Here is a 26,230-nt window from a genome sequence, read left to right on the forward strand (position 1 = left end):
AGCTTTGTTTGTAAAATAATAGTCTACTAATTAATTCCGTAACATTTTCTCTTAAATTGTATCATCCAGTAACTTGAACTAAGCAGCATAAATAAAATCAGGTCAGGAAATTAGAGCAACAAAAATTTGAATCATAAATGAATTTGTATTAAACACTATAGGAACTTGATAGTTTAGTGGATGAGTACTTCCTTATCTTTAACTGAAAAAAAACTTCAAAATTCACAAGATAATAGACTACTTTCTAGTACTTTGATGTCAGGTGCTAAAATTTGCTACTTCATCACCTAGTTTTGATTTCCAGCACTCGCTGTATATGCTATGTAGAAAGTTTCAGCATGCTAAATGTATAATGCCCATCACTATTGAGATTTGGCTGTTATTTATAGAGTAGTGTTTCGCCATAAGAGTTCAAGACCTCATCGTTATTGATGCTTTTCACCCTTAATATGAAATCTGAATTCTGTCTAATTGTTTCTTTAGTCAATTGGACAATCAATAATTTCAATTGAAAATATCTGTTCTGAGCATTGCTGAAAGAGTTGTGGCATTGCATTTTGAAGATGGTGTTTTGTATGCAGAATCACTTGCAAATCTAGTGATTTCTACTTGCTATGCAGTATTATAGCATATGATGAGATGTTGAATATATTGATGAATATACAAGGGCCATCTGTCCCAATTTTTTTAAATTTTATATCATTGCCTGGAGGGTGACAATTTCAGCACAGAAACTGTCCTCTAGACTGTACTGAGAAGTGGAGGGCACTTTGGTTTGTCTTGCTTTGCATTGATCGCCCCACAATCTCAATGCAAGTTAAGCTTGCATAAAATGTGTCCAAACAGTTCTCTTTCATGGCTCACGACACCAAGGCACACAATGGGAGAGATTCTTTTCCAGCCTATGTTGATTTTGTGGAAAAGAGGAAACTTGCAAGCAGGAAGGAATCCAGCATGTTAGTCCATATTTGGACATACTACTTTGTTGCAGACACCCGTGAGGACTCTGATTAACAGTTGGTGATGAGCAAGCCTGGTTACACGGCTCTGGATTTGGGCTGTTGATATGTTGCAAGCTTCTTTGTGTAAGTACTTTCACTGTATGAAGGCAGATAGCCATCATATAGCTGATGTGAAAACTCTGAAACCTGTGACTGCACTCTTGGAAATTAAGAACTGTAGGCCATTCAGCCCCTCCAACCTTTTGTCATTCAGTTTGATCACAGCTGATCTGTTTTGTAATTCAATCCACGCACCTTGGCTCGATATTCCTTAATACCCTTGCTAGCAGAAAAATCTATTGATCTCCGATTTAAAATTAATTGAACTAGCATCTACTGCTTTTGTGGGCATGAGATCCATGCTTTGCATGAAGAAGTGTTCCTTAACTTATTTTTCTCTCCTGAATGGCCTGTCTCTGGTTTGAAAGTTATGTCCCCTTGTCTTGGACTCCCCACCAGCAGAAAGGGTAGATAGAGAGAAACCTATCGAGGTCTTTTGGAATCTTAAAAACCTCAATGAAATTACCCCCCTTAACTTTCTACATTTTTGGAAATGCAACCCTAATTTATATAGTAATGATGAAAATTCATCTACCGGAAACATTAACTCTGTTTCTCTTGCCACAGATGTGGTCTGTTCTGTGTATTTTCTGTTTTTGTTCCTAATTTTATATAATCTTCCCTTATAGTCTAACTCTTGAAACCCTGGTAACAGCCTGGTAAACATATGCTGCACTCTTTCCAAGATCCATATATCCTTTGGAAGGGGTGGTGCCCAGAACTGTACTTAATACTGCAGATGTGATCTAACCAGCGTTAACAAAACTTCCTCATTTTTATATTCTAGCCTTCCAGTTATAAAGGCTAACTTTTCACCATTTACTGATTACCATGTTCTATACTTTTTAGGTCCAAAGTGAATGACCTGACACTTAAATGCATTGAAATCCATTTGCCACAGTTTTGACCATTCACTTAATCTATTAATATCTCTTTGTAATGTCACACTTCCATTTAACTGTTAACAGTGCTGCCTATCTTCGTGCCATTGGCAAATTTGGATATGTGGCTTTTTATCCCAGCATCTAAATTGTTCATAAATACAGTGAATAGTTGGGGCCCCACCACAGATCCTTGAGGGACACCACTATTCACTGTTATCTCCTCCAGCTCAGCAACTCCGATATCTGTACTCATCAAATTCTGGCCTCTTGGGCACTTTGTTTTGTAACACACCTGTGGGATGTTTTACCACATTAATGGTGCTATGGAAATGCAAGTTGTTGTTACATTTACTTGGAGGCTGTGTATGTGAGCGTACAGTTGCATCTTCTTTGGCCTCCTTGTCTCGAGAGACAATGGGTGAGCGCCTGGAGGTGGTCAGTGGTTTGTGAAGCAGCGCCTGGAGTGGCTATAAAGGTCAATTCTAGAGTGGCAGACTCTTCCACAGGTGCTGCAGATAAAATTGGTTTACAGGGCTGTTAAGCAGTTGGCTCTCTCCTTGCGCTTCTAACTTTTTTTCCTGCCAACTGCTAAGTCTCTTCGACTCGCCACGCTTTAGCCCCGTCTTTATGGTTGCCCGCCAGCTCTGGCGATCGCTGGCAACTGACTCCCACGACTTGTGATCAATGCCACAGGACTTCATGTCGCGTTTGCAGACGTCTTTTTAAACTGGAGGCAAGGACAGCCGGTGGGTCTGATACCAGTGACTAGCTCGCTGGACAATGTGTCCTTGGGGATCCTGCCATCTTCCATGCGGCTCACATGGCCAAGCCATCTCAGGCGCCGCTGGCTTAGTAGCGTGTATATGCTGGGGATGTTGGCCGCCTCGAGGACTTCTGTGTTGGAGATACGGTCCTGCCACCTGTTGCCAAGGATTCTCCGGAGGCAGCGAAGATGGAATGAATGAGACGTCGCTCTTGGCTGACGTACATTGTCCAGGCCTCGCTGCCGTAGAGCAAGGTACTGAGGACACAGGCTTGATACACGCAGCCTTTTGTGTTCTGTGTCAGTGCGCCATTTTCCCACACTCTTGGCCAGTCTGGACATAGCAGTGGAAGCCTTTCCCATGTGCTTGTTGATTTCTGCATCGAGAGACAGGTTACTGGTGATAGTTGAGCCTAGGTAGGTGAACTCTTGAACCACTTCCAGAGCATGGTCGCCGTTATTTATGGATAGGGCATTTGTGACGTCCTGTCCCATGATGTTCGTTTTCTTAAGGCCAAATTCGTTGCAGGCAGCCGCAATCCTGTCGTTCAGACTCTGCAGACGCACTTCTGTGTGGGATGTTAATGCAGCATAGTCAGCAAAGAGGAGTTCCCTGATGAGGACTTCCCGTACTTTGGTCTTCGCTCTTAGATGGGCAAGGTTGAACAACCTGCCACCTGATCTTGTGTGCAGGAAAATTCCTTTTAAGACTTGAACGCATGAGAGAGCAGCAGGGAGAAGAAGATCCCAAACAGTGTAGGTGCGAGCCCTGTTTCACGCCACTCAGGATAGGAAAGGGGTCTGATGAGGTGCCGCTATGCTGAATTGTGCCTATTATTTTGTCATGGAATAAGGTGATAATACTTAGTAGCTTTGGTGGGCATCCAATATTTTCTAGTAGTCTGAAGAGACCACGTCTGCTGAAGAGGTCAAAGGCTTTGGTGAGATCAATGAAAGCAACGTAGAGGGGCATCTGTTGTTTTTAGGCATTTCTCTTGCAGCTGTTTAAGGGAGAACAGCATGTCAATGGTGGATCTCTCTGCTCGAAAGCCACACTGTGCCTCAGGGTAGACATGCTCAGCCAGCTTCCGGAGCCTGTTGAAAGCGACTCGAGCGAAGACTTTCCCCACTATGCTGAGCAGGGAGATTGCACGGTAGTTGTTGCAGTCACCGCGGTCACCCTTGTTCTTATAGAGGGTGATGATATTGGCATCGCGCATGTCCTCTGGTCCTGCTCCCTCGTCCCAGCACAGGCAAAGCAGTTCGTACAGTGCTGGACGTATAGCAGGCTTGGCACTGTTGATGATTTCAGGGGTAATGCCGTCCTTCCCAGGGGCTTTTCCGCTGGCTAGAGAATCAATGGCATCACTGAGTTCCAATTTTGTTGGCTGTACGTCCAGCTCATCCATGACTGGCAGAGACTGGGCTGCATTGAGGATGGTCTCAGTGACAACATTTTCCCTGGAGTACAGTTCTAGGTAGTGTTCCACCCAGCGGTCCATTTGCTTGCGGTGGTCAGTGATTGTGTCCCCTGATTTTAGATTTGAGGGGGGCAATCTTCATGATTGGCCCAAAAGCCCTTTTAATGCCATCATACATTCCTGATATTTCCGGTGTCCGAGGCCAGCTGAATATGACTGCATAGGTGTTGCCAGTAGTCACTTGCGCAGCGCCTGGCTGTTCTTTGTGCAGTGCTTCTGGCTGCTTTAAGTGCTACGGATGTTAACTCGCTGGGGGCTTTCTTGTAGTTCAGCAATGCAATGCGCTTAGTGGCTTTGACAGGTTCCAGCTCTTCAATGTGAGATTGAAACCAGTCTGCATTCCGCTTCACAAGTTTGTCATAGATGGCGTCTCTGATGTGGGCCCACTTGGTCTCTGCATCCCCTGTGGGAGTGTTTTGAAGGGTTTTTTCAAGTGAATTTAGAAACTTATGTAACAGCTGTGGATGAGAAATTCTGCTAGTGCTGATGTGCAGGCGGCCCTTCTGCTTGAAGTGATGCAGCTTCTTTGGTTTGAGGCTAACCTTGCTGCACGCCAGGGAGTCGTCGGTGTCGCACTCCGCACTGTGGAAGCTTCGTGTGATTTGAACACTGTTTAAGGAGGCTCTCCTTGTGACGATGAGGTCCAGCTGGTGCCAACAGCGTGATCTTGGATGCCTCCAAGAAACCTGGTGACTGGGTTTAGTGTGAAAGAATGAGTTGGTGATGCAGAGGTTATGATCGGTACATAACCCAAGCAGTCTCTGACCATTCTCATTCATCCTACCAGTGCCATAGCGCCCAAGGCAGGAGGGCCATGAGTCATGGTCGACCCCAACCCTGGCATTAAACTCCCCCTGCAGGAACAGACGTTGGGGATGCTACTAATGATATTATGGAGATCCTCGTAGAACTGGTCTTTAGCTTCAGGTGGGAGCAGAGTGTTTGAACATAGATGCTGAGTAGCTGTACTAGACTAGAGGCGGTGAACAGACGGATGGACAGTATGCGTTCCGAGCCATTTGAGGGTGGCTCTATCATGCTGAGCAGAGTTTCTGATGGCGAATCCCATTCCATGCTGTCTTGGTTCTTCAGGATCCCTACCCTGCCAGAAGAAGGTGTAGTCTTGCTCTCTCAGAGATCCGCTCGCAGGGAGGCGTGTCTCCTGAAGTGCTGCAATGTCTACGTTGAGCTCGTTGTTAATGATGACGGTCTTCCGAGAATTGTTCGTGTGTAAGGTCTTCAGACAGGCCAGGACATAGTTCTGACGTTCCAGCTTGCAAAACCAAGGGCTGGTACCTTCTTTCCTTTTTTGGTCGTGCTGTTTGGTGCGGTGTTGCAGTCCACTTGTTGGGCAATGACCCTGAGCTCCAAGCACCCATTGAAGCAGTTGGACTGTGGCGGGACAGAACCTTACTGACCGGGGGCTGCCCGGTTTGAGGCAGGCGGTAGCTGTCCAGTGAGATGTGATGACCTCTCCCACCGACAAAGGCAACCCGTGGCGCCCAATCTCTACGCCAATTGAGCTGGACTTATAACCCGTAATTGCTGCCTTCTGTGTTGATTTGTTCGCTTTGAGGCAACTATGGAGTGACCTCTCCATGTCGCATGCCTGGGCGGATGTATGGAGGTTGTGAGTTGCCCAAGCGTCAAAACCCCCCTCTCGGCCTTCCTGGTGGGGTCCAAAGGAGTGCAGAGCACGACGTTTAGTACCGGTATGGCTGCAGGAACTGCCGGAAACATGCCAAGGGTGACACATGACCATCTTCGGCGTTCCGCTCCGGATTTTCTGTTGGGGTTTACTCCCTTAGCCTTGGTCTCTCCCGAGATGCCCACAAGGCAGTGGGGTTGTTAGGGCCCCTACACGGGTAGGTGGGGGGGTGGAAGGGAGTGCGAGGAGGAGGGGTGCGGTGCGAGGGGGAACTGGGAAGGGGTGAGGGGCGGGGGGGCACGGGAGAGGGGTACAGGGGAAGGGGGAGCCGGGAAGGGGGCTGCAGGGGGTAGGGGAGAGGGGTGCAGGGGAAGGAGGTGCGAGGGGGGTGGGGGGGGAGGGGGTGCAGGCAACAAAACACCTCACCAGCTCCCACCATCGTCCCCCCCCACAATGATACACCGCCACTGGGATCGGGAGCCGAGCCGAAGGGAAGGCCCGCGCGGAAACAGCCTGGTGAGCGGGAGTTGCATATCCAGGGCTTATTCCCTTTCATTATTCAGTTGGAGAGAAGCAGCCACAATTTGATGAAGTGTGTCCATTCTGTAATCAGTACAATGTAGTCAAAATATTATTTTGTTCACTTTGCTTTTTCGATGAGCACCTGTTAACTGCTGTATGCAAAGTGAGGGATAAAAACTGCACTTATTAGTTGTCTAATAACAAAGAAGTGACTTGGGAAGGGCAGTGTTGTGTGACGTGTCTGTAGTCAAGATGGTTGTAAAATAACCTGTTTAGTATTGGATGTTTGGAACTATGTTAACACTCTGTGGCAGACTGATTAGAGTCATAGTCATTATTGCACAGAAGGAAACCATTTGGCCCATTGAATCCACGTCAGCTCTCTGTAAAGCAATCCAGTCAGTCACACTCCCTGCTGTATCCTGGTTCCTGACCATTTTGTGGGGTATTTGATCAGATTTTCTGAGGCAAATAGTTCCTGCTGAAATGTATGTGCAAGTGTTTTCTGCAGGTCAACTAGCCAGGGTTGAAAGGTGTATGTGTAGGGATGGATAGGAAATTATTCTATACTGACTTTAGAACAGTTACACAATACTACTTTGATCTAGCTTGCGAGCTGCACTGTTGCTGGATTTGCTGTGGCTCTGAAAACCTTTTTTTTTCCGCTTTGGGTCTTTCAGGATGTTCTTTGCCAACTGTACAAGTTTTAGTTGAAATTGCTTACTGCAAGACATCTTCACATTGGCAGTGCGTTAACCTAATATAAGAACTGCTTCTGATGAGGTAGACTTGGGTATATGATCTGCATACAGGTCAAGTTGAAGATCTGAATGATCTTTATTCATTCTGTTTACTTGTATACAAAATAAAATGTATTACCTTGCCATCTGGTAGATCCTGTACAGACCAATGCATCACAAGGTGTTCATTTCTCATTGAAAAATTTTCAGTGATCCAATTAAAACCAGAAATTTGCAGCTCTATGGGGCAAGAGTACAATTAGTTGGATAACTCTTTCAAAGATTGGCACAGGCAGGATGGGTTTAATAGCTAATTTCTGTGCTCTGATTCTAGTACTGAGAGATGTAGGCTTCATAGTCCATTTGTATTTAGTGAGATTGAACAAATGAATTACATTTGCATGTAGAGGTAACCAAGTAAAAGGTAACATGCCGATGCTTTAAATCTGCTCACTCAGTTTGTGTAAACTATCCAAATTTTAATGTTAGGCACATGTCTGGAGATATTTTCTGAATGTGAAAGGCCATTGTCATTCCAGTTTAACAATTTTTTGCAGTTAACTATTGAGATTTACTTTTGCGGAGCCAGTAGGAGAAAGCATTGCAGGGCTAGTGCTGAAGTGGTGTTCTAATGAGATCTTCAGTTTCTCTCTGAATGTTAGACAGATGGTGTGAAATGGGAACATTTTATAAAAGATGAGTGCTATTTCAGATGTGAACAACTGAGTGTTCTTCAGAGACCTTTGATTAAGAAGATATGTTAATGTTATACGTTAGTCTTTGAATTGGCTGTGTAATATGTAAAAATGTCAATAGTGAATTTTTGTAGAACTCCCATTTTTGCTTCTGAATTGTGTTCTGTTTGGTGATCTGCTTATTGTGGTTTTGATGAGCATAATGGAAATTTAATCCAGTTCAGCTGTACATGTTGCTTTATGAAGTGGCGAAGCCAGATTCTTGCCTTTTAATATTTCTCTAGATGAATTATCATTCTTGGCCGCACCATGTGAGGCTGGGTTTCTCTGTGTAGAAAAAAGGGAAAATAACATTTGGTATAGTGCAGGGGGTGGAAATCCATCTAGGTTGCTTTGTGTATACCCTTAAGAGTTGGCTGGAACTGCTTATGCATGGGTTTGGAAACAGGCTATCTGCACTTTCAGAGAATTAATATATACCTTGCCGGAGAGCACATCAAAAAGATTTTCTGGTAGATTTGATGTGAACCAAAAAAAATCAATTTTTATTCTAGTTCTTTTCATCAAGTTACATATTACATAGGACACTGATTACAAAATCGCTCATTGCTTTTGATTTTAAAATGGTTAACTTAAGCATTGAGTTTCTCTTGTAGATAAAAGATGAATACAAAAGACTCTACATGCACAAGACTATGCTAGCAATGAAATGAAGGCTGGCATAAGCTTGAAGCACCAACCTAATTTTGGTTGAGTGTATTCTTGGGAATATTTAAAAGCTAAACTCCTGAACTTGAGAAAACATCCCTTAATGTAGAATTTGAGATTTCTTTTGGTTATTATTTGGTGGTTTAGGTGTAAATTAGTTTGAGCAATCCACATCCACGTCCTTGGCTGTTTTAAATGGTGGTCACTGGATCATTCTATCTGTGTGAATGGGAGTAAAATGGTTGCTCGAGGTGGTGGTGTGATATACAGACCAGTGGGTGGCGCTGTGATCTGTGCCAAAATGTAAGCTTCGACTTCATGAATTGTATTAATTGTGAAATCTAAAGTGAATGGGGTTTTTATTCACCTCTTCTCCACAAGGGGTTTCTGTTCTTCTAGTTATTTGAATAAATGTTCTGTTTTCTTGGAGACCAATTATTTGCTTTCACATTTCCTAGATCCTTTGGCACCGTTAGTATTAGTTGAATGTGCTTTCTAAATCTACACTATTGTGTATTTACAATACCAAGATATTCCTCAATGAATGCCCAGTCATTCCTCATGAATGCCCAGTTATTTCTTTAAATTTGTAAGAAACACACATGAACATGAGGGAGATGTAGCTCGGCTGCAACTGTAACAAAAAGACTGCGTACGGAAAGGAGTGCGCAATTATGGAGAGCCTTGCACACTACAACTCAGTTTACTTGAGCAGATGTTTTCCCTGTCTGATGCAGATACTTCAGTGTTAGATGATTTAACTATTTACCTGGTCAAACCAGCTTATCTGTTTTCATGTACGGTAACTTAAAACGGTAGGTTAATGTCAATTACCCAAATTTGTCCATCACCAAACTTAAGTTGCAGTATGGTGTAGTAACAGCGCTTCAACATGCTTTCACAACTCATTGTACCTATGCTTAATGTCCACATGCAGGCTGTTCCAGTGGGGGAGGGGAGGTAAATAAGCAGTTGGGCAATTAAAAGCAAGCAATGCTGGAAATACTCAGCAGGTCTGACAGCATCTGTGGAGAGAGAACATTTATGATGAAGGGTCACTGACCTGAAGTGTTAACTCTGCTTCTTTCTCCACAGATGCTGCCAGACCTGCTGAGTATTTCCAGCATTTCTTGTTTGTATTTCTGATTTCCAGCATCTGCAGTATTTTGCTTTTAGTTAAGCAATTAACCCGGCTGTTTTTCCACCATTGCTCCAAAACTGCTAAAGATTAGTTGTAACACCCTGTCACCAGCCTCTAAGTTCAGTTAACTCTGCACAAACTAGGAGTTAAATCTGGAACCTTGTTGGTCTTTTAAAGTTCAACTACTAATTGGCTAAATTTTCTGGACCATATTGTGCATGATAAACAAAATTGTAATATGTGTTTCGAGTCTATTTTAACAAGCAGTGGTGGGAGGTTCCATGCATACTTTTCCACTTGCTTTGAGGGAAGGAGCCAAAAGTTGTGATTTAAAAATTCAAAGCTGCATCTGAATTTTATGCACCTTGTGGAAGGGCAGTAAGCAATCTTGCACCATTAAAGTTGCACTTGCTGAAGTTTTATATTTCATCCAAAACTTGGACTGATTCTGATGGTTTTTAAATTGATAGTGACCGTTAAAACCTTTAACACACATTACTAATAGGACTTTGGATTATCTGTTCATGCTGTATTAATATGTTCTAAGCTAATAAACGTAGTGCCTGAAGGAGTTTTTTGTAGATTTGAAAGCTTGTTTCATTTTGGGGTTTTTAGTATTTGGATGAAAATCCCAACTTGTGTACTGACAAAGTGAAATTGTTTCCTTTTACTCTTCTAGGTTGGTACTGATGGTATAATGCGGCTCAGCAGTTCAGCTCTAAATAATGAGTTCTTCACCTCTGCAGCTCAGGGATGGAAGGAACGATTAGCGGAAGGTATGGAGCCTGCTCGTAAAAGTTGCACCTTGATTGTTTTTGTTTTAGCTGATTCCATAACTCATTTTAAAACAGCGCTTTGTTTTTGGTCCTCCTCCAGAAGATCCAGTTGTAGAATTGCCACCAGAGGTATGATGAGTTTAATGGCCTCCATATGTGCTGTAAATTCTTTGACTCTTGGAAGCAAGTAAACGGCTTGTTTTCGTTTTGCTGTTTTCTCCTATTTTCTCTTTCTTCTAACAGCATTAGATTAAGTCAGTTTCTAAAGATCTCTCAGACCAACAGAGTGGTGGGGGGTGGTGGAATATTCTCTAATAACAAGATGCAAGTTTTAAACTTCAATTCCACAAGTTAACAGTATTTTCCTTTTTAAAATGTGAGCCATGTTTTTGTGTATGCTCAGTTCCAACATAAATTTGTTCACTTTGTTACGTCCATGTGCATCCCAGATTGCATTTCTTGGATCTTCTGCCATGTGAGCATCTCAAGACAGTACTGTTCATATCGCTATTCATGTCACAAATCTTAAGCATTTGACATCAGTGGGGGAAGGGGGAGTGGGAGAGACAGAGGAGTAATGTGCTATCTTACTTTCAAGTTCCAAGCACCCAAAATTGAGATTAGAAAATGAGTATCAGAACAAATGATTTAAATGCATTTATAATTTTATTTAATTACAATTGATGAATTTTTGAGCACATTTTGTTAAAATTTTGATTTATGTTTACTTTCCACAATACTTTCCAAAACAACAATTTTACAACATGATGAGGTTTTTTTAATAAGTCAATAACTGGACTTTAGCCCATGCATGGGATGGAAGTTTCCTATTTTCGCTCACTCTAAAGGTCCTAAGTGAAATGCTTGAGCAATCTCTCTCCCAATCTTGGGCATGAGTCCTGCCTGAAAATAGGCCAGGCATTCACTCAGTGGCATAATGTAGGGGTGTGCTGCTTTGAGACTAAGACCCCCTGTTACTGTTTTTTTTCCCCCCTCAATCTACCCTATCCATGGCTGATGGGGCAGGCTGAAGACGCATATCCAGGTCACTGCAGTGTTTTTATAACTGGTAGATTGTATGAAAATCGCTGTGAGTGATAGCTTCCCTATTTTTTTTCCCCTCCTCTTGCTTACCCTTCTCCTAAAGCAAACAGGTGGGCTCTGCGCAGCTTCTATCCTGTACGATAGAGCAGAGACCAAGATTTCACAATCTGGCAATAATGGTTGTAAATCTGTGGCATAAGATTAGGTTTTCTATAAGCACCCGTTGGTGATCTTTTTGCCCAGTTTCAACCTCTGAATATTTCTTGGATGTTTTGCATTTGAAACTTGTAATGTCTGTGGTTTTAACCTTGTGTAGGTGAGTTTACACCTGAAATGCAACTTCGGCTGCGTCAAGAAATGGAGAAAGAGAAAAAAGTGGAGCTGTGGAAAGAGAATTTCTTTGAAGATTATTATGGGCAGAAGTAAGCACAACTCTCTTACCAAATATATCCAGACAGTTTGCCAATGTACATGAAGATGTAAAAATTAGTTTCTGAAATTTAATTACTAATAGGTCGGTTTCAGAATTTGAAGAAAACTTTTTTGGGGCAGCACAGTGGCGCAGTGGTTAGCACTGCAGCCTCAACAGCTCCAGTGACCCGGGTTTAGTTCTGGGTACTGCCTGTGTGGAGTTTGCAAGTTCTCCCTGTGACTGTGGGTTTCCGCCAGGTGCTCCGGTTTCCTCCCACAGCCAAAGACTTGCAGGTTGATAGGTAAATTGGCCATTGTAAATTGCCCCTAGTGTAGGTAGGTGGTAGGAGAATGGTGGGGATGTGGTAGGGAATGTGGGATTAATGTAGGATTAGTATAAATGGGTGGTTGTTGGTCGACACCGACTCGGTGGGCCGAAGGGCCTGTTTCAGTGCAGTATCTCTAAATAAAAAAAAAATACTTTGTTGTACGTGCACATTGTAAAGGAGGGATCTCTGCACTGTCTAAAGTGCTGTTTTTTGACCTGAAACTGAGGCTCATTTGCCCCATCAGGTGAAAGTAAAAGATGCCCCCAAGACACCATCTGGTGAAGAATGAGAGTTCTCCCTGTATCCTAGCCAATATTTATCCCTCAACCAATGTCACTAAACTGATGATCAGGTCGATATCTGATTGAAATTTGTAGTTTCTTGCTGTGCAAAAATTGGCTGCCGTGTTTCCTGCATTACAATGGTGACTTCATTTCAAAAGAGTTTCATTAGCTGTAAAGCTACTTGGTAGCCTGAGGTTGTGAAAGACTCTATATAAATGCAAGTTCTTTCTTGAGGCACGCATGGCTGTTCTTCCACTTCACTTTCTACTTTGCGTTTACATCAAATAACCCTCTGGAGGAATATTCATCAAGAAGTTATAATCAAAAGAGTATAACTACAGTAGCAGTAATAAATCTTCACTAGTCTGGTTTCACAAAACAAAAAATTATGTGTATGTCCAGAGATTCAATCGTGCCATTTTTGCACCCCATATGCATAATTGTTTGGGTACTTGTAGCTATATTAAAACCCCTCCTATGGTGCATTGCAAGTGAGCATGACTTCGTATTGTTATGCACTGTCTTCAGCCCTCGACCAACGATTTTAGTTCTTGCTTGCCAATAATTGCACTCTTAATGCATTTCCTACAATGGGCAAAATTTTTAGAATGCTTTTTGAAAAATGATTTTTTAAGCAGCTGTTGATATGAAACAAATATTTTCATGTCTGTATAAATGGACAAGTGGAGGAAGTTTGTGTCTTTAAGCGTTAAGGAATAGGCAGGTGTTGTCTGTATTAAGTACAAGCCTACCCTTTCACCTTGAGGTCTGATGCTGATGGCTGTACATCTGCACCCTCTATTTGATAGATCATCTATTGAGGTAACCCATGAGACAGTTTTCCAGAGGATGAAAACATTTAGATGAGGTTCTTTTGAGTCTCATGCAGACTTGTATGCATATCTCCCTTAATTAACTTCTTTTGTATCACACTCGAGTGCTGTGGGACATTTTGCGGCATTTAAAGGCACTGTATGAATGCAAGTTGTTGCTGTGTTATCGCCTACTGAGAATGCAGCCTGTCATTTGCTGAGATTTTAAAAACTCAGGATTCTCTTGGGTTTGCAAATGTTATCAAAAGGATTTTATTCCTTGTGGGTGCTTGCAATAGTTAATCAGATAGTAACCCCACACTTTGTCCAAAAAATGACTTGTGATTTATGCAGTTGAACAAAAAACCAAGCTGACAACTGCTTAACGACTGGGGGTAGCTATTACCTGGGTTGACTTTGTGTAAGGGCTTTATGAAGATTTCTGCAGAGCAGCTGCTATGGAACAATCTGTAGTACTTCATTTAGACATTAATGCTTAAATCTACCAATCTATTAAGAAAGATGAACACAACTTGAACTTCCCTTGATTTCAGGTATGCCAGTCATCCCACCTCTCTGAATTAGTATTGCGGCTGAATTATAGATGGTGTGTAGAGTGACAACCAAAGAAGAAAGGTAGATTACCCCTCCTAGAAGTGACTAGTCATATTTTTAAAAAAAATATTCCAAATGGCATCATTTCAATGCGCGTACTGATTTGTGAATTTTGCTTCAGTATGTTAATAGATATTTCTGTAACATATCTTTTATAAGATAACAATTTCAATGGACCTAACCACTTCTTGCACAATAGGGGTAAGTGTTGTGTGGCTGCACTCCCAAAACGGAGCTTCATTTGGTGGGAGTACAGATCAGATAATTGGTTGCGGGGATCTGAAATGTCCGCTTCATCGTTTTTTGCTGTGCAAAATGGATTCCAGTTAGCTAATTTGCGCTATTCGGTCAAACTTTGCAAATTTTCTTGTTTATTGCATAAGTCATGAACAGCGTTCACACAGCAACCCATGCTGACTTCTACACTCTTGTGATATAGACTCCTTTTAAGCAGACTTCATGCACCTTTCAGTTGTACTTGAAGCATCAGTTATTGGTGAATTGAATTCCACTTTCTGGCTTAGATTTTTTTAAACACAAAGTATTTCATATTCCTTCAATTTTTAAGATGTGATGCTTAAAGTCATGTACTGCTCTCTGATTCAAGTTCCCATCACGCTGGGCTTTATATTAGGAAGGTAACTTTGCAAAGTTGATAGTTCCAAATTGACATTTGTCTCTTGCCCCTCATGTGTGCACATTTCAAACAGCAGCAGAGATTTAAATTTATTTGCTAACCTAGGGCGGGAGGCCAGGCATGAGAGTAGGGATGCCAATTTCACTCCACTACAACATGATTGGTTTTTGTGGGTGGTTCTGACTCCTGTTATTCTTGTCCTAGTATGGTCCAGAGTCAGAACTCCCTACTCTTCTTCCAAATTGATGAAGTCCTATTTTTAATGCAGCTTCATGCCACACAAAGTAAATTTAGCACGAATTCCAGAGTATAACTTTGTGCCAATGATGTAAGTATTTCTGCTAAGACAATTTGTGCACCTAAAAGTACATCGTCTACCCATTTTGCAAATTGTGAGCTACACTGTCTACCAATGTCTATTGATTTGAAATTTTTTTCTGCCTAACTTTTCAGTCCAGCCATCTTTTATAAATGGATTAAAAATGATTATTGTTTAAAAAGTCCCATTTTCTACTGAATCCTTGCCTCCTGTCCCACCATATTCACAAATGCATATAATAGACTTGGCTTCAACTGCAGAAATTCTCTCCTTTCTGGATCGAGGTAGTGCAGATGGAATTCAATCAGATTGATGGAATCCAAACTGAGCATAAAACCTTAGTAAGGAAAATTGAACTTGAACATTGTAATATATTGCTGTACAATGCAATCCAGTATGTCTGAGTATATTTGTTTTGGTTATGTTGACAGACTGGGCTTGTCTAAAGAAGAATCAGAACAGCAGACATCAGTACAAGTGGAAATAGAAAATGAAGCCAGTTCACCTGTATTAGCAGGACCATCTAAGCAGCAAAGTCCGCTTAAAAAGCAGGATGAGAGACTAAGGAAATGTACTAGAAGTTCAAAGGTGGACCTCAAATGTAGAGTGAAGCGGAGTCTTATTAAGGAAGCAAAGGCTGAACTTCCTGAACAAAGTGATAAAACAGTTTCATGCACGGTATCTTCTCAAGATACCAGGAGCCAGAAACAGCACAATCATGAGGCCAAGGTGTTTCAGGCTGTTAGCTGTTCAGATGAAGATCCACTTAGTTTAATTAATAATGAAGCTAGACCTGGACTGCTAGAAGAAATTCTTCCAAATAAATCTGCCTTAAACTCCAAACCTATATTGCTTACAGAAAGACCTGCAGGAATACAATCTCAAGAACATACCAAATCTGATGGGCATTTGGAATTGACTGATATGCAACCTGCTGGAATTTCCAAGGATCAGATCACCTGTCTTACTATAAGGAGTGCTGTTCTGAAAAGTGAGTTAGAGCACAATTCTGGAGAGTCCAAAGACCAAAAGAGAAAGTCTTCTGAGCACAGTGCCTCGGCCTCTGGCCCTGAGAAGAAGCCACGTCTTGAAGATCATCAGTCCTTTCGGACCACAATTGATAGCTTTCGGACAGAAAAAGAACATCCTACAAAAGAAGAGCCAAAGGTGCCGCCTATTAGGGTATGTACATTTAAAAATGTTGAATTGTTATTTGAAAAGCAAATTTTAGTTTCAATTTCACTGTTCTTAGATGGAGATGTAAAGCAATTTGGGACAGTAGCAAAGTTGCTTTGTTTTTCTGGTGTTAAAGTTTAGTATAGGAAATGACATGGTCCACGAACCTTGCTTGTGAAAAAATGCATTCTTCTCCTTCTTTCCCTATGCAAAATCGAAGCTCAATTAGTCATTTCCTTTTAAAGTGTACTATCCTCTTTACGCTGTGATCCTAAAAGTTTCTTCTTTCCAATATTGGTTGTTCCAAAAACACTCATCTGTAGTAACTGATGTCAGAGATGCTTTTTTAAAAAAAAAAAAATCACTTTCTGGCACTGTTAACTGAACTGAAGTCTGTTTTTGTCTTGAATTATTGGTGAATTTGTGCCCCTCAAAGTGACCGTTGAAAAGTTTTGTACTCGCTGGTCCCGGATGAGGTATAGTACAAGTTAGGTGCCAGGTAAAATTTTTATTTCATTTTGCCACATCTGCTATTCTTGTGCCCCAGGTTAGATTATCAGTTTAGTACCAGCTCATACTGAATTATGAGAAGTCCTTTTGCTGTGAAATTGCAACTACAACCTAGAGTAACACTGTTTAGATCTTGACGGTCATTAGCTATCTTGCATTGGCAAGTTTACACTTACAAGTTATACACTTGACCTTTTACATGTGAACAGTGCATGTACAAGTAAATCTAGTTGAATAATTGACTTTTTGTGAGGGAATTCCCTGTAATTATTAATACCCTCATGGGGTCACATCCCTAACCTCAAAGAAATTGTCAGCTACCAATGGAAAACAATACTGTCTTTGCAGAAAACACTTTCATTCGTATTGAGCAATAGAAATAACATACTGATAAGTCTGCTCACATTGAAAATTACATAATACTTGAGAGAATGCTTCAAGTGCTTGGTCCCAGATGAACAAATCTACTGGTTCTAGGTTGAAAACTCATCATTTTTTTTTTTTAATTGAAAGGAAAGACATTTTTGTTAATTACTAAAACCTATTAGATAATTCAGGTTTTTATGAGGAATGTCTTGAGCTTTCTAAATCAAAGATCTTAAAATTTGCATGATTGCTGTAAGACTAATACAGCAGCTTACTTCAATTGATGCACACTTGCTTACAAGGTTAGGTTGGAAAAGCTAGGTTTGTTTTCCTTGGAACAAAAGAGATTGAGGGGAGATTTAATAGAACTGTACAAAAGTATGAGAGGCTTGGATAAGTTGGACAAGGAAAAACTGTTCCCATTACCAAATGGTACAAGGACTAGGGGACATATTGAAAGTTTTGGGCAAAAGATGCAGGGAGAATATGAGGAAGCACTTTTTTATGCAGGCCGTGGTAATGACTTGGAACTCACCCACGAAGGTGGTGGAAGCGGAGATGATCAATGACTTCATGAGGAAGTTGGATGGCCACCTGCAAGAAATAGACTTGCAGGGCTATGGGGATTGAGCTGGGGAGTGGGACTGACAGCATAGGTTTGTGGAGAGCCGGCATGTACTCTGGCTGAATGGCCGCCTTCTGTGCTGTAAATGACACTGACTCTATGCCTCTGAATTAGAATGTTGTGGGTTCAAGCCCAACTGTGGACTTGAGTACACAGTCTAGGCTGACATTGCTTTGTCGTACTGAGAAAGTGCTGTCTTTTAGATAAGATGTTCAGCAGAAACCTTGTTGCTTATTTTGTCGGTTCAAGTAGACCTAAAAGATTCCATGATACAGAAGAGCAGAGTTTTCTCCGGGTGTCCTGACCAACATTCTTTCCTCTGTGCACAGCACCTTTTTAAAAGAAAATCAGAATCAGTGGTCATTAATGTGCTGTTGGAGAGACCTTGGGTTGAAATTCTTGTTTTCTATCATAACAATAACTACTCTTAAGTCCATTGAAATGCTTTGGAAATCCGAAGGATCTGAGAAGGTGCTACGTAAGTGCAAGCTCCTGCTATCTGTAAGCTGCTTTTACAGTAATCTGGAATGTACTGTTTTATTTATTTAGAACAGTAAGTCTTTTTTAACTTCCTGATTTTCAATGAATATACGTTCTATTGGTAAACTGTTACAGCTTGGAGAGAACAAAGGAGTGTAAACTGTAGGAATGTACAGTGATATTAAATTGCAGCTTGCCAATGGTAGTTTTGTTTGGGCATAAATGTGACTGCTTGTTTTGAAGGTCATAACCTGCCTTTTCTTTACAGATTGACTGACCTGTTATGTAATGCCAGTATTTTCTGTTATATATTTTAGATTCCTATTTGTAGTTTTCCAATTTGGTTTTACTATATTACTGTTTTGAAATTGAGCATTTGCAGAAGGATCCATGTCTCTACAATCTAATCTCTATCCCAAAATGTTGCACAAGTATAACTAGTTGCTGAGTTTGTTGCAGATCCTATTTCACAAAAGCATTCATATTAAATTTGAGTTATTTTGCTTCCAGATTCAACTCTCAAGAATCAAACCTCCATGGGTTGTCAAAGGGCAGCCAACCTATCAAATATGCCCCAGGATCGTCACTACAGCTGGAACAGTCAGTCGAGAAAGGACAGGTGCCAGAACACTTGCAGATATCAAAGCCCGTGCTCAGCAAGCCAGGGCACAAAGGGAGGCTGCAGCAGCTGCGGCTGCCAATGTTACAGTGGAAGGAGGGGGAAGGGGTAGTAGTGGTAATGGATCAGGGGGCACAGATTCCCCCGAACAGACCAACGGAAAAACAGAAGCTCATGAACAAACTACGGCAAAACATCAGTATAGAGCACAGCTATTCCAAACCTGCGCAACAGATGAACCAGAAAAATCCGGTGATAGAGAGAATAGTGTTAAGCAAGGTGTTATAATTGAGGAATGTGTGGAAAGCAATCTAATTGACACAACACAACAAAGTAAGTTGATGATGGCAGATGATATCCAGCAAACTGAATTGGAAGGTGATGCCAGTTACACTATAATTAGTAGTAAATCACCAGATTTATTGGTGGATGTGCAAGAATGCAACCAAGTTACTGTTTCTCAACTGAGTGACGCAGTGGTTTCTGATGGACAGATTGACAGTAGTGAAACTGCAGTTCTTCAAGATGATGCACCCCCCGAAACACTGGAGCTGCCTCCAGGCAGAGAGAATATTTGTATAGAATCTAGCAAAAATGTTAAATGTGAAACTGTAATCCTTTCATTTTCTGAGACTGACAATCCCATGCATGTACCCTGTGATCAAACCCAGATGTCTGGTCTAAAAGATAAAGCAACCTGCATTGAAGAATCTCTTCAAAACTATAGTTTCTCTGGAACAGTAATTACAGAAACCAGGAATGCTGCAGTCTTTAACACTATGGGCATCCCTGTTGCGGGGGTGAAAACTACAGCATGTGATTCATTACCAAGTAATGTCATTGAAAGTAGAGCAAACACTACAGATGTTTTGTCAACCCAACTATCAGTTGAATTTCCAGAAACTGACTCTTGTGAGCAAGAGGGTAATAGATGCACGGTAGAGGAAATTGGATCTCCATTGATGCATAAAGTAACTTGTTCTCCAACTTTGCAGTCACATGTGGAAAAGGAGGGTGACTGTGTTGAATTAAATATATGTAATCAGTTAGAAACTAGCACGTTGCTGGAGATGTCAAATGAACCACATCTTGCAGAGAAGCAAATGACATCTGTAATAGTGTCAACATGCTCTAATAAAGATCCCAGCCATTCATTAGCACAAAAGCTTTCTCTTGAATCTGAGAAGCTGGAAAAGCATTTTGACTGTTCTGCTTCTGTTGACACAGATGAACATGTGAAAGAACATCTTATAAAACAAGAGCAGGCAATGGCAGATGGTCGGCACCAGTCGATAGAATCTGAAGTTGCTGTGTTAAAGAATGCCTTTGACCAGCTAACCAGCAAAAGGCAACAAAACGGTGGAAGTGATATTAAGAATGGCTTGTATTACAAGACTGAAATAAGTAACCAGCTGTCTGATGAAAGTTGTGTACGACTCACAAATGAAAGAATATTTAAAGATGAGAGAGCCCCTGTTTGTTCTGAGAGTGGTGTAATTGTAGCAAGTCCTGATGACTGCAAAGGGACTGATAATCGTGATCAACACAAACAGTCACAGTTGTCCGAGGAGAATCAGCTGCCAAAGGATGAAAGACCAAATGAGTGCCAGAACCACAAGCCTGAAACACTGTATAATGTAAATCAGACTGACTCTTTGCTACATCCAAGTGTTGAGGGGCCGAAAAGGGTTGGGAATTTTAATCGACCACTGTCATCAATTGAAGTCAATAACCCCCTGGTCACACAGTTACTTCAGGGAAGCCTTCCTTTAGAGAAGGTTTTGCCACAATCTCATTCTGGTACCAAATTGGAGATAACTAAACTGCTTGTTCCACCTCCAATGCCTTCTGAGAGCCTTCAAGCTAAGCAGGAAAGAAATTTCAGTCAGTCGACTATTGATCATGTTGCACAAACAACCGGTATCAAAAGTCTAATAAGTGGAGTACACAGTGGAATCAAATTAGCTGATTATCATTTACATAAAATATTGTCAGGTGATTTCAGAGATTTGTCTCAAAAACGACTTGAACAGATGAAATCAACTGTATTGCAGTCCAGTAAGCATTATATGCAATCTCAGATGATCTTGGACAGAGATTGTAAAAGTCTAGGTGAAGGTCCAGTTTTACAAGAGCAACTAAATAGAACACCAATTCTTTCTAGGCCTGTTGAAGTGTCTGGGGCAGCAACACAAAAGCTAATGCAGGCTACTTGCAGTTTTGAGGATAGTAGCAAAGAACTTATGAATATCTCCTCTGGAAACACTCAAAGTCCCAATTCGAAAAATCCTGTAATGAGAAGCATGCCTGAAACATTAAAGCAAATCAGTAGCTCTACTGTGTCTGGCTATTACATTCCAAGCACACCAACCTTTTGTAAAAGTTTGGAGAGTCAGAACACTATTTTTGGTTCAGTAATAGCAAAGGCTTGCAGTGGAATGCCAGGGAGGCAAAAGGTTAGCCATGGTTATTTGCATAACACTGTAGTTGTGCAAAATGATGGAAGCTGTAGAGCAACAGAAGTAATTAAGATTCAGTCAAAGGGTTCTGTTATTGAGCACGTGCCAACCATTGCCCAAACTTCAGAAAGGAATTTAATTGGAATGGAGAATATGCCAAATGTAAGAAGGGATTGGCTTCCTAAACTGCAAGAAAGTTTTAAAGTCATCAAATCTGAAAATATTCCCACATGTAGGGGAATTAACCAAAATCAAGACATCATTGGTATAAATGATGGTACATACATTCCATTTGATTCCAAAGACAAATTATATGTTGGACCAATAAAGATGGACTGCAGTATTGGAAAAGTTATGAAAGAGACTGGTCTACAATTTCAGCATTCATCGGAACATTCTCTCATCAATTCCCAGCTCAGTATTCAGCAACAGATATATGGCAAGCTTCCTAAACTTTCTTTCAGTACCACAGGATTTAGTCATATCACTAACACATCAGTTTCAGAACTCTCTATGGGTAACTTTCCAGCATCCCTTGCTGGAAGTATGATGTCACTGAGTCAGAAGACAAACTTTGGGAATCATAATTCTGCAGTTCCTGCTCAGATGTTTGCTGAAAGCAGCAGTGTCAATGAAATGACTTTTAAATGTTCTTGCAGGCTAAAGGCCATGATCATGTGCAAAGGATGTGGAGCATTTTGCCATGATGATTGCATAGGCCCATCTAAGCTTTGTGTATCATGTCTTGTCGTGAGATAGTAAAAGAACTGTTGTGAAGAAATTACTAATCTGGACCACTATTATGTGGATTATTATAGCATGGTGAAAGTGCAACATATTTGAATCAAAATTGTGTATCATTGTGTATAATTTTGCCTTTTTTGAGTCTGGTCTGGCTGCTGTACATAAATGGAAGGGCAGATAAACTGCATGCAAAACCATTAGGAAGTGTATGTTAGCAGTTCATAATGAACCATTATGGGACTGCAAATCATGAGGGACCTATCTGTTGAAAATCCTCTGATTTCTTGCTGATAATGTCTTTTCTTACCAGAAATGTGTAAAGATGAAGTTGTCAACTCCATAATAATGCTCTATGCACTGATTTAGTTTGTAAAACCTAAAGCAACATGTTAATACTGTAAACCTGACCACATGATTAAGCATGTTGAGTTCTTGCTATTTGTTCATGCCCTAATGTAAAGCAGTGTTCAGTTTTCTTTTGCAATGTTAAAGTACATATCGTCTCTTACATTAGTCTGCTTTGCATGTTGCTGATGATGCTCTTCAGAAAGATTGAAATGGAGAGTACAGTAATTGGTGCTTCCAATGTATTACTGACAGTATCTTTTAAGTTTTGTTTTGCTTGCTTCCACAGTATTTAAAATGGTAGAATACAACCTATGAACACAGTGTTAGCAATGATGCAAGCTTATTAGGTGGCCTTAAATGAAGTGGTTTGTTTTTTTCCATCTATAATTGCTAAGAACAATGGAGCAGAAAGTCTTTTACTTCATTGTTTGGCCTGAGTCTCATTTCCTGTTTACCAAAGACATTCTGCAAATATAAATTTATTTATAAGTGGCTTTACAAACTCATTCTCAGGGTACATTAATCTCCAGCCAACAAGTCTTTCTCCTTTCTATTTGTCTATCTTAATGCTGTTGTATTGACTGAGTATATGCTTGGGATTTATTGGTCTTTGATGCGTGGGTGACTTCTGTCTGTATTATGCTGTATTTTTATTTACACCTTTACACAGTATTGAGAAGTTGTGTAGTAAATTGAATAAAATGCATTCATTATATTGCGATGCAGTACTTTGTTCATAGAAATTTGCTAAGCTCTTTGATCCTTTTCAATCTGCAAATTTTATCCATTTGAAATATTAAAACATTTTATTTTTGCGTTAATGAGTCGTGGCTTCTCATCTCTACTAAAATGTGACTAACAAAGCTGCTTGTATTTCGCTGCGGGACTGGACATTTCTCTGGTTACTTATTGGACAGAAAGAAATGAGCTTGTGCCATCTTTAGTTACACTCTCAAGAAAAGCTTTTCTCCTTCCACCACCACCCCGCTCACCCCACCCAAATTGGCTCATCTGCGAGTTACGTAATGCTGTTAGATAATAGCAGAACAGATTCATCGCAGCGCATTTGCCACTCTGCTTAAGTACTGCAAAGGCAGGAAGAATTCAAGTATTTTTATAGTCAGTAAATTTTGAGGGAATGAAAACCAGATTACCAAAAAAAAATTGGGAAAGTTGTGGTAAATTGCTTGATCTCTAGAATAGCATTGGCAATCAGCTAATCCCCTTGTGCGACTAGCATCATACATCAATGATATGGAGCCCACGGACAGCTGGTACTGACACAAGTACTGTGCTGAAAAAATCTTTTAATTTAAAATTGAAAATATGTATTTCATAAATAAATGTGAGGGAGTAAGTTCAAGATTAATCTAATCTTGGCATACAGGTGATTTTTATGATGGGTGATTTCTTAGATTACTCTTTTTTTTTAGAATAAATCACTATCTGTTCTATGTCAGGTTGAAAAAAGTCCTTCTCATTTTTCTTCAACACAATCTCCTTGGCCTCACTGATCACACATTCATTGTGAGCTGTTGAGTTCATAGCCTACTTTTTGATTGTTCAAATAAAATGCAATGGGGCATGAACCATTTGAAATTTTTGGATTTCCCATTTTTATCGGCCCTTTATCTAGAAGATATCAAGGTTGTGGAGTGACAGCTATTCTTTTTAACTTCAGTGTTTTTAACCAATACATTCTGGGCAACAACAGTATTAATGTGCTGCCAAAGCAATAAAAATTATTTTGATTTTACTTTTGTTTACTAACCTGTTAGTTGTCCTTTGCAATAAGCTGTGCCTTTTATACCACAAGACGGGAACAATTTATCTATGAATGTAACTTTTATAATGTATCCAATTTTAAGTTGTTGCCCACAGTTTAAATCTGTAAGTTTTCAGTGTAAATCTGTCCTACCCGATCTATAATCTCCTCCACTAGTGCTCTACAGTCCTCTAATCTGTGCGTCTTTTCCACCATCACTACTGCCTTCAGTCACCTTGGTTGTATTCTCTGGAGCGGCTGCCTTCTACATTACTGTGTCTCTTCCCAGCTTTAAAAGCTGCCTTCAAACCTATCTATTTGCCATCGGTCAACCCTCCACACTCTCATTGTTGCTCAACATTTGTTTCTCCTATGTGAACTGCCTTGAGATATGCATGCAAAAATTAAGCACTTTAACAGTTCAAGGGCATATTTTACACTTTTTTAAATTCTTATTAGTAATTTTGAAGGTTACTGAAAGGTTAAGACATTTTTAAACAATGGAAAACTAAATTTCTATTTGTTCTAACATTTGCCACTTTTTATTTTAAACCATGTTAATCATTCTGAAAGATGGGGAATGCAGCTCAGTTTCTTTATACGGTCTGCACTGCAAATACTTCGGCATCAGGGTTTTTTTTATTAAAGTCCATTCAAATTTAGCACCTGCCTTCACATCTAGATCAGTCAGACATAACTGAAGTAAACATCATAAAACTGCTAATCCCGCAAAAGGACACTTTTAAATCTGTTGAGCTACACCACTAAAATTAGGTTTGCTTTTACTGTTAATAGATTGAGGATATTAATCAGTTGGCATTGAATGGCAGTTCTGGAAATATAGGTAAAAGTACTTGGGCCCTAGCCATATTTAAGGGAGCTCTAATGAGCTAGATTAACATCTGATGGTTTTTCTTTTCAGTCATACCTAATTATCAGTAGAAACCAAATGGTGGTTGATTTTCTAATTGTCAGATCTGGAACAAGTGTTTCTAATGACAGACCTGTGAAAATATGTTGCGTAGACACTTTTGCCTGTTGGTTTGAGTGTTTTTTCCAAAATAAGCATAACTGCAAGCTTTTCACAGCCTGCGACTATTGTGTACTTTGTCAGAAGAGGTTTTTTTCTCTAGTTCCTCTAAAGCATTATTGTCCAATACATTAGCCAGTAGCCACAAGCGGTTACTTCAGAATCTTAGCCGTATCAAGGCCTGAGAACGTCGCCATCAACGCTGGCTTAGGATCTTGCGAATCACGTGGGAGAACAAACATGAGTATCATCCAAGACACAAACATGTCAAGTATAGATGCCGTCAGCTGAGATGGACAGGAGATGTCATTAGAATGCCTGACTTGAGACTGCTGAAACAGGTGCTCTTCTCAGGGCTACACCAGGGTGTCCATTTGCATGGTGGGGCCTCCATGAAAGTGTGCTCTATTAACATCAACAGGTGGGAAGCAGATGTGCAATTGTGACCCAAATGGCAATCCACCATCAAAAATGGTGTCAAGACCTTCCGATTAGAGTAGCCACTGAGAGAAAATGGCAAGCGAGACAGAGGGCAGTTGCTGAAGCCAACAATCCACAACCACCTCTACAGGCTGACAGCTGATCTCACAGTGGGAGAGCCTGCAGGGGGCTCATAAGCCATTTGAGAGCCCCCAGCCAACACTGACCTCTCACTTCCACCCAGCTATCTGCAAGGAAGAATTATCCTTGACGTGCTGATTTCAGAATACATATGTGGCTTCTGTTTTTAATTGTGATTATTATACATTTTTATTGGGTATTTGATCTCAATACTCATTGGTACAATATGTGCTTGTGCATTTTAATATTCTATATTTGGCCAAATGCTAAGACGAAGCATGATGTGTGAGTGTTCTTTGTGCACTTGATAGATATATATGTAAATGTACACACGAAACTTACATTTTCCTGTTGTATGAGTGTATCTAAAATCTAGTCAGCGATTTAAATTGGACAACACTAGTCTAACAGCCTTCCTTTGGATAGCATGAAAGAATTTTTAAAATATGTACATTTCAATTAACTGAGACCTAAATTTAGGTTCAGAAATTTGTGCAAACTTTTTTTTTGTTCATGCGATGTGGGCATTGCTGACAATGCCAGCATTCATTGCCCATCCCTAATTACCCTTGTGGTGGTGGTGAGCCACTGCCTTGAACTACTGTAGTCCTTATGTAGGTACATCACATTGCTGTTAGGAAGGGAGTTCCAGGATTTTAACCCAATGACAATGAAGG

At 40.7% G+C, this 26,230-nt stretch overlaps 1 protein-coding gene across 4 annotated transcripts in view; it reads left to right on the top strand.

Annotated features, from left to right (window-relative positions):
- Window positions 1-22,916, top strand: part of asxl1 (ASXL transcriptional regulator 1) — a 109,912-nt gene extending 86,996 nt beyond the window's left edge. For all 4 annotated transcript variants that reach the window (XM_068048367.1, XM_068048364.1, XM_068048365.1 and 1 more), the window contains 4 exons: window positions 10,323-10,419; window positions 11,780-11,885; window positions 15,302-16,052; window positions 18,538-22,916. In XM_068048367.1, coding sequence (XP_067904468.1) covers window positions 10,323-10,419; window positions 11,780-11,885; window positions 15,302-16,052; window positions 18,538-21,864 — 4,281 coding nt within the window. In that variant the 3' untranslated portion in view covers window positions 21,865-22,916. The remainder of the gene's footprint in view (window positions 1-10,322; window positions 10,420-11,779; window positions 11,886-15,301; window positions 16,053-18,537) is intronic.
- The last annotated feature ends 3,314 nt before the right edge of the window (window positions 22,917-26,230 follow it).

Source organism: Heterodontus francisci, chromosome 16, assembly GCF_036365525.1.
Source record: "Heterodontus francisci isolate sHetFra1 chromosome 16, sHetFra1.hap1, whole genome shotgun sequence".
Taxonomy (NCBI): Eukaryota; Metazoa; Chordata; class Chondrichthyes; order Heterodontiformes; family Heterodontidae; genus Heterodontus; species Heterodontus francisci.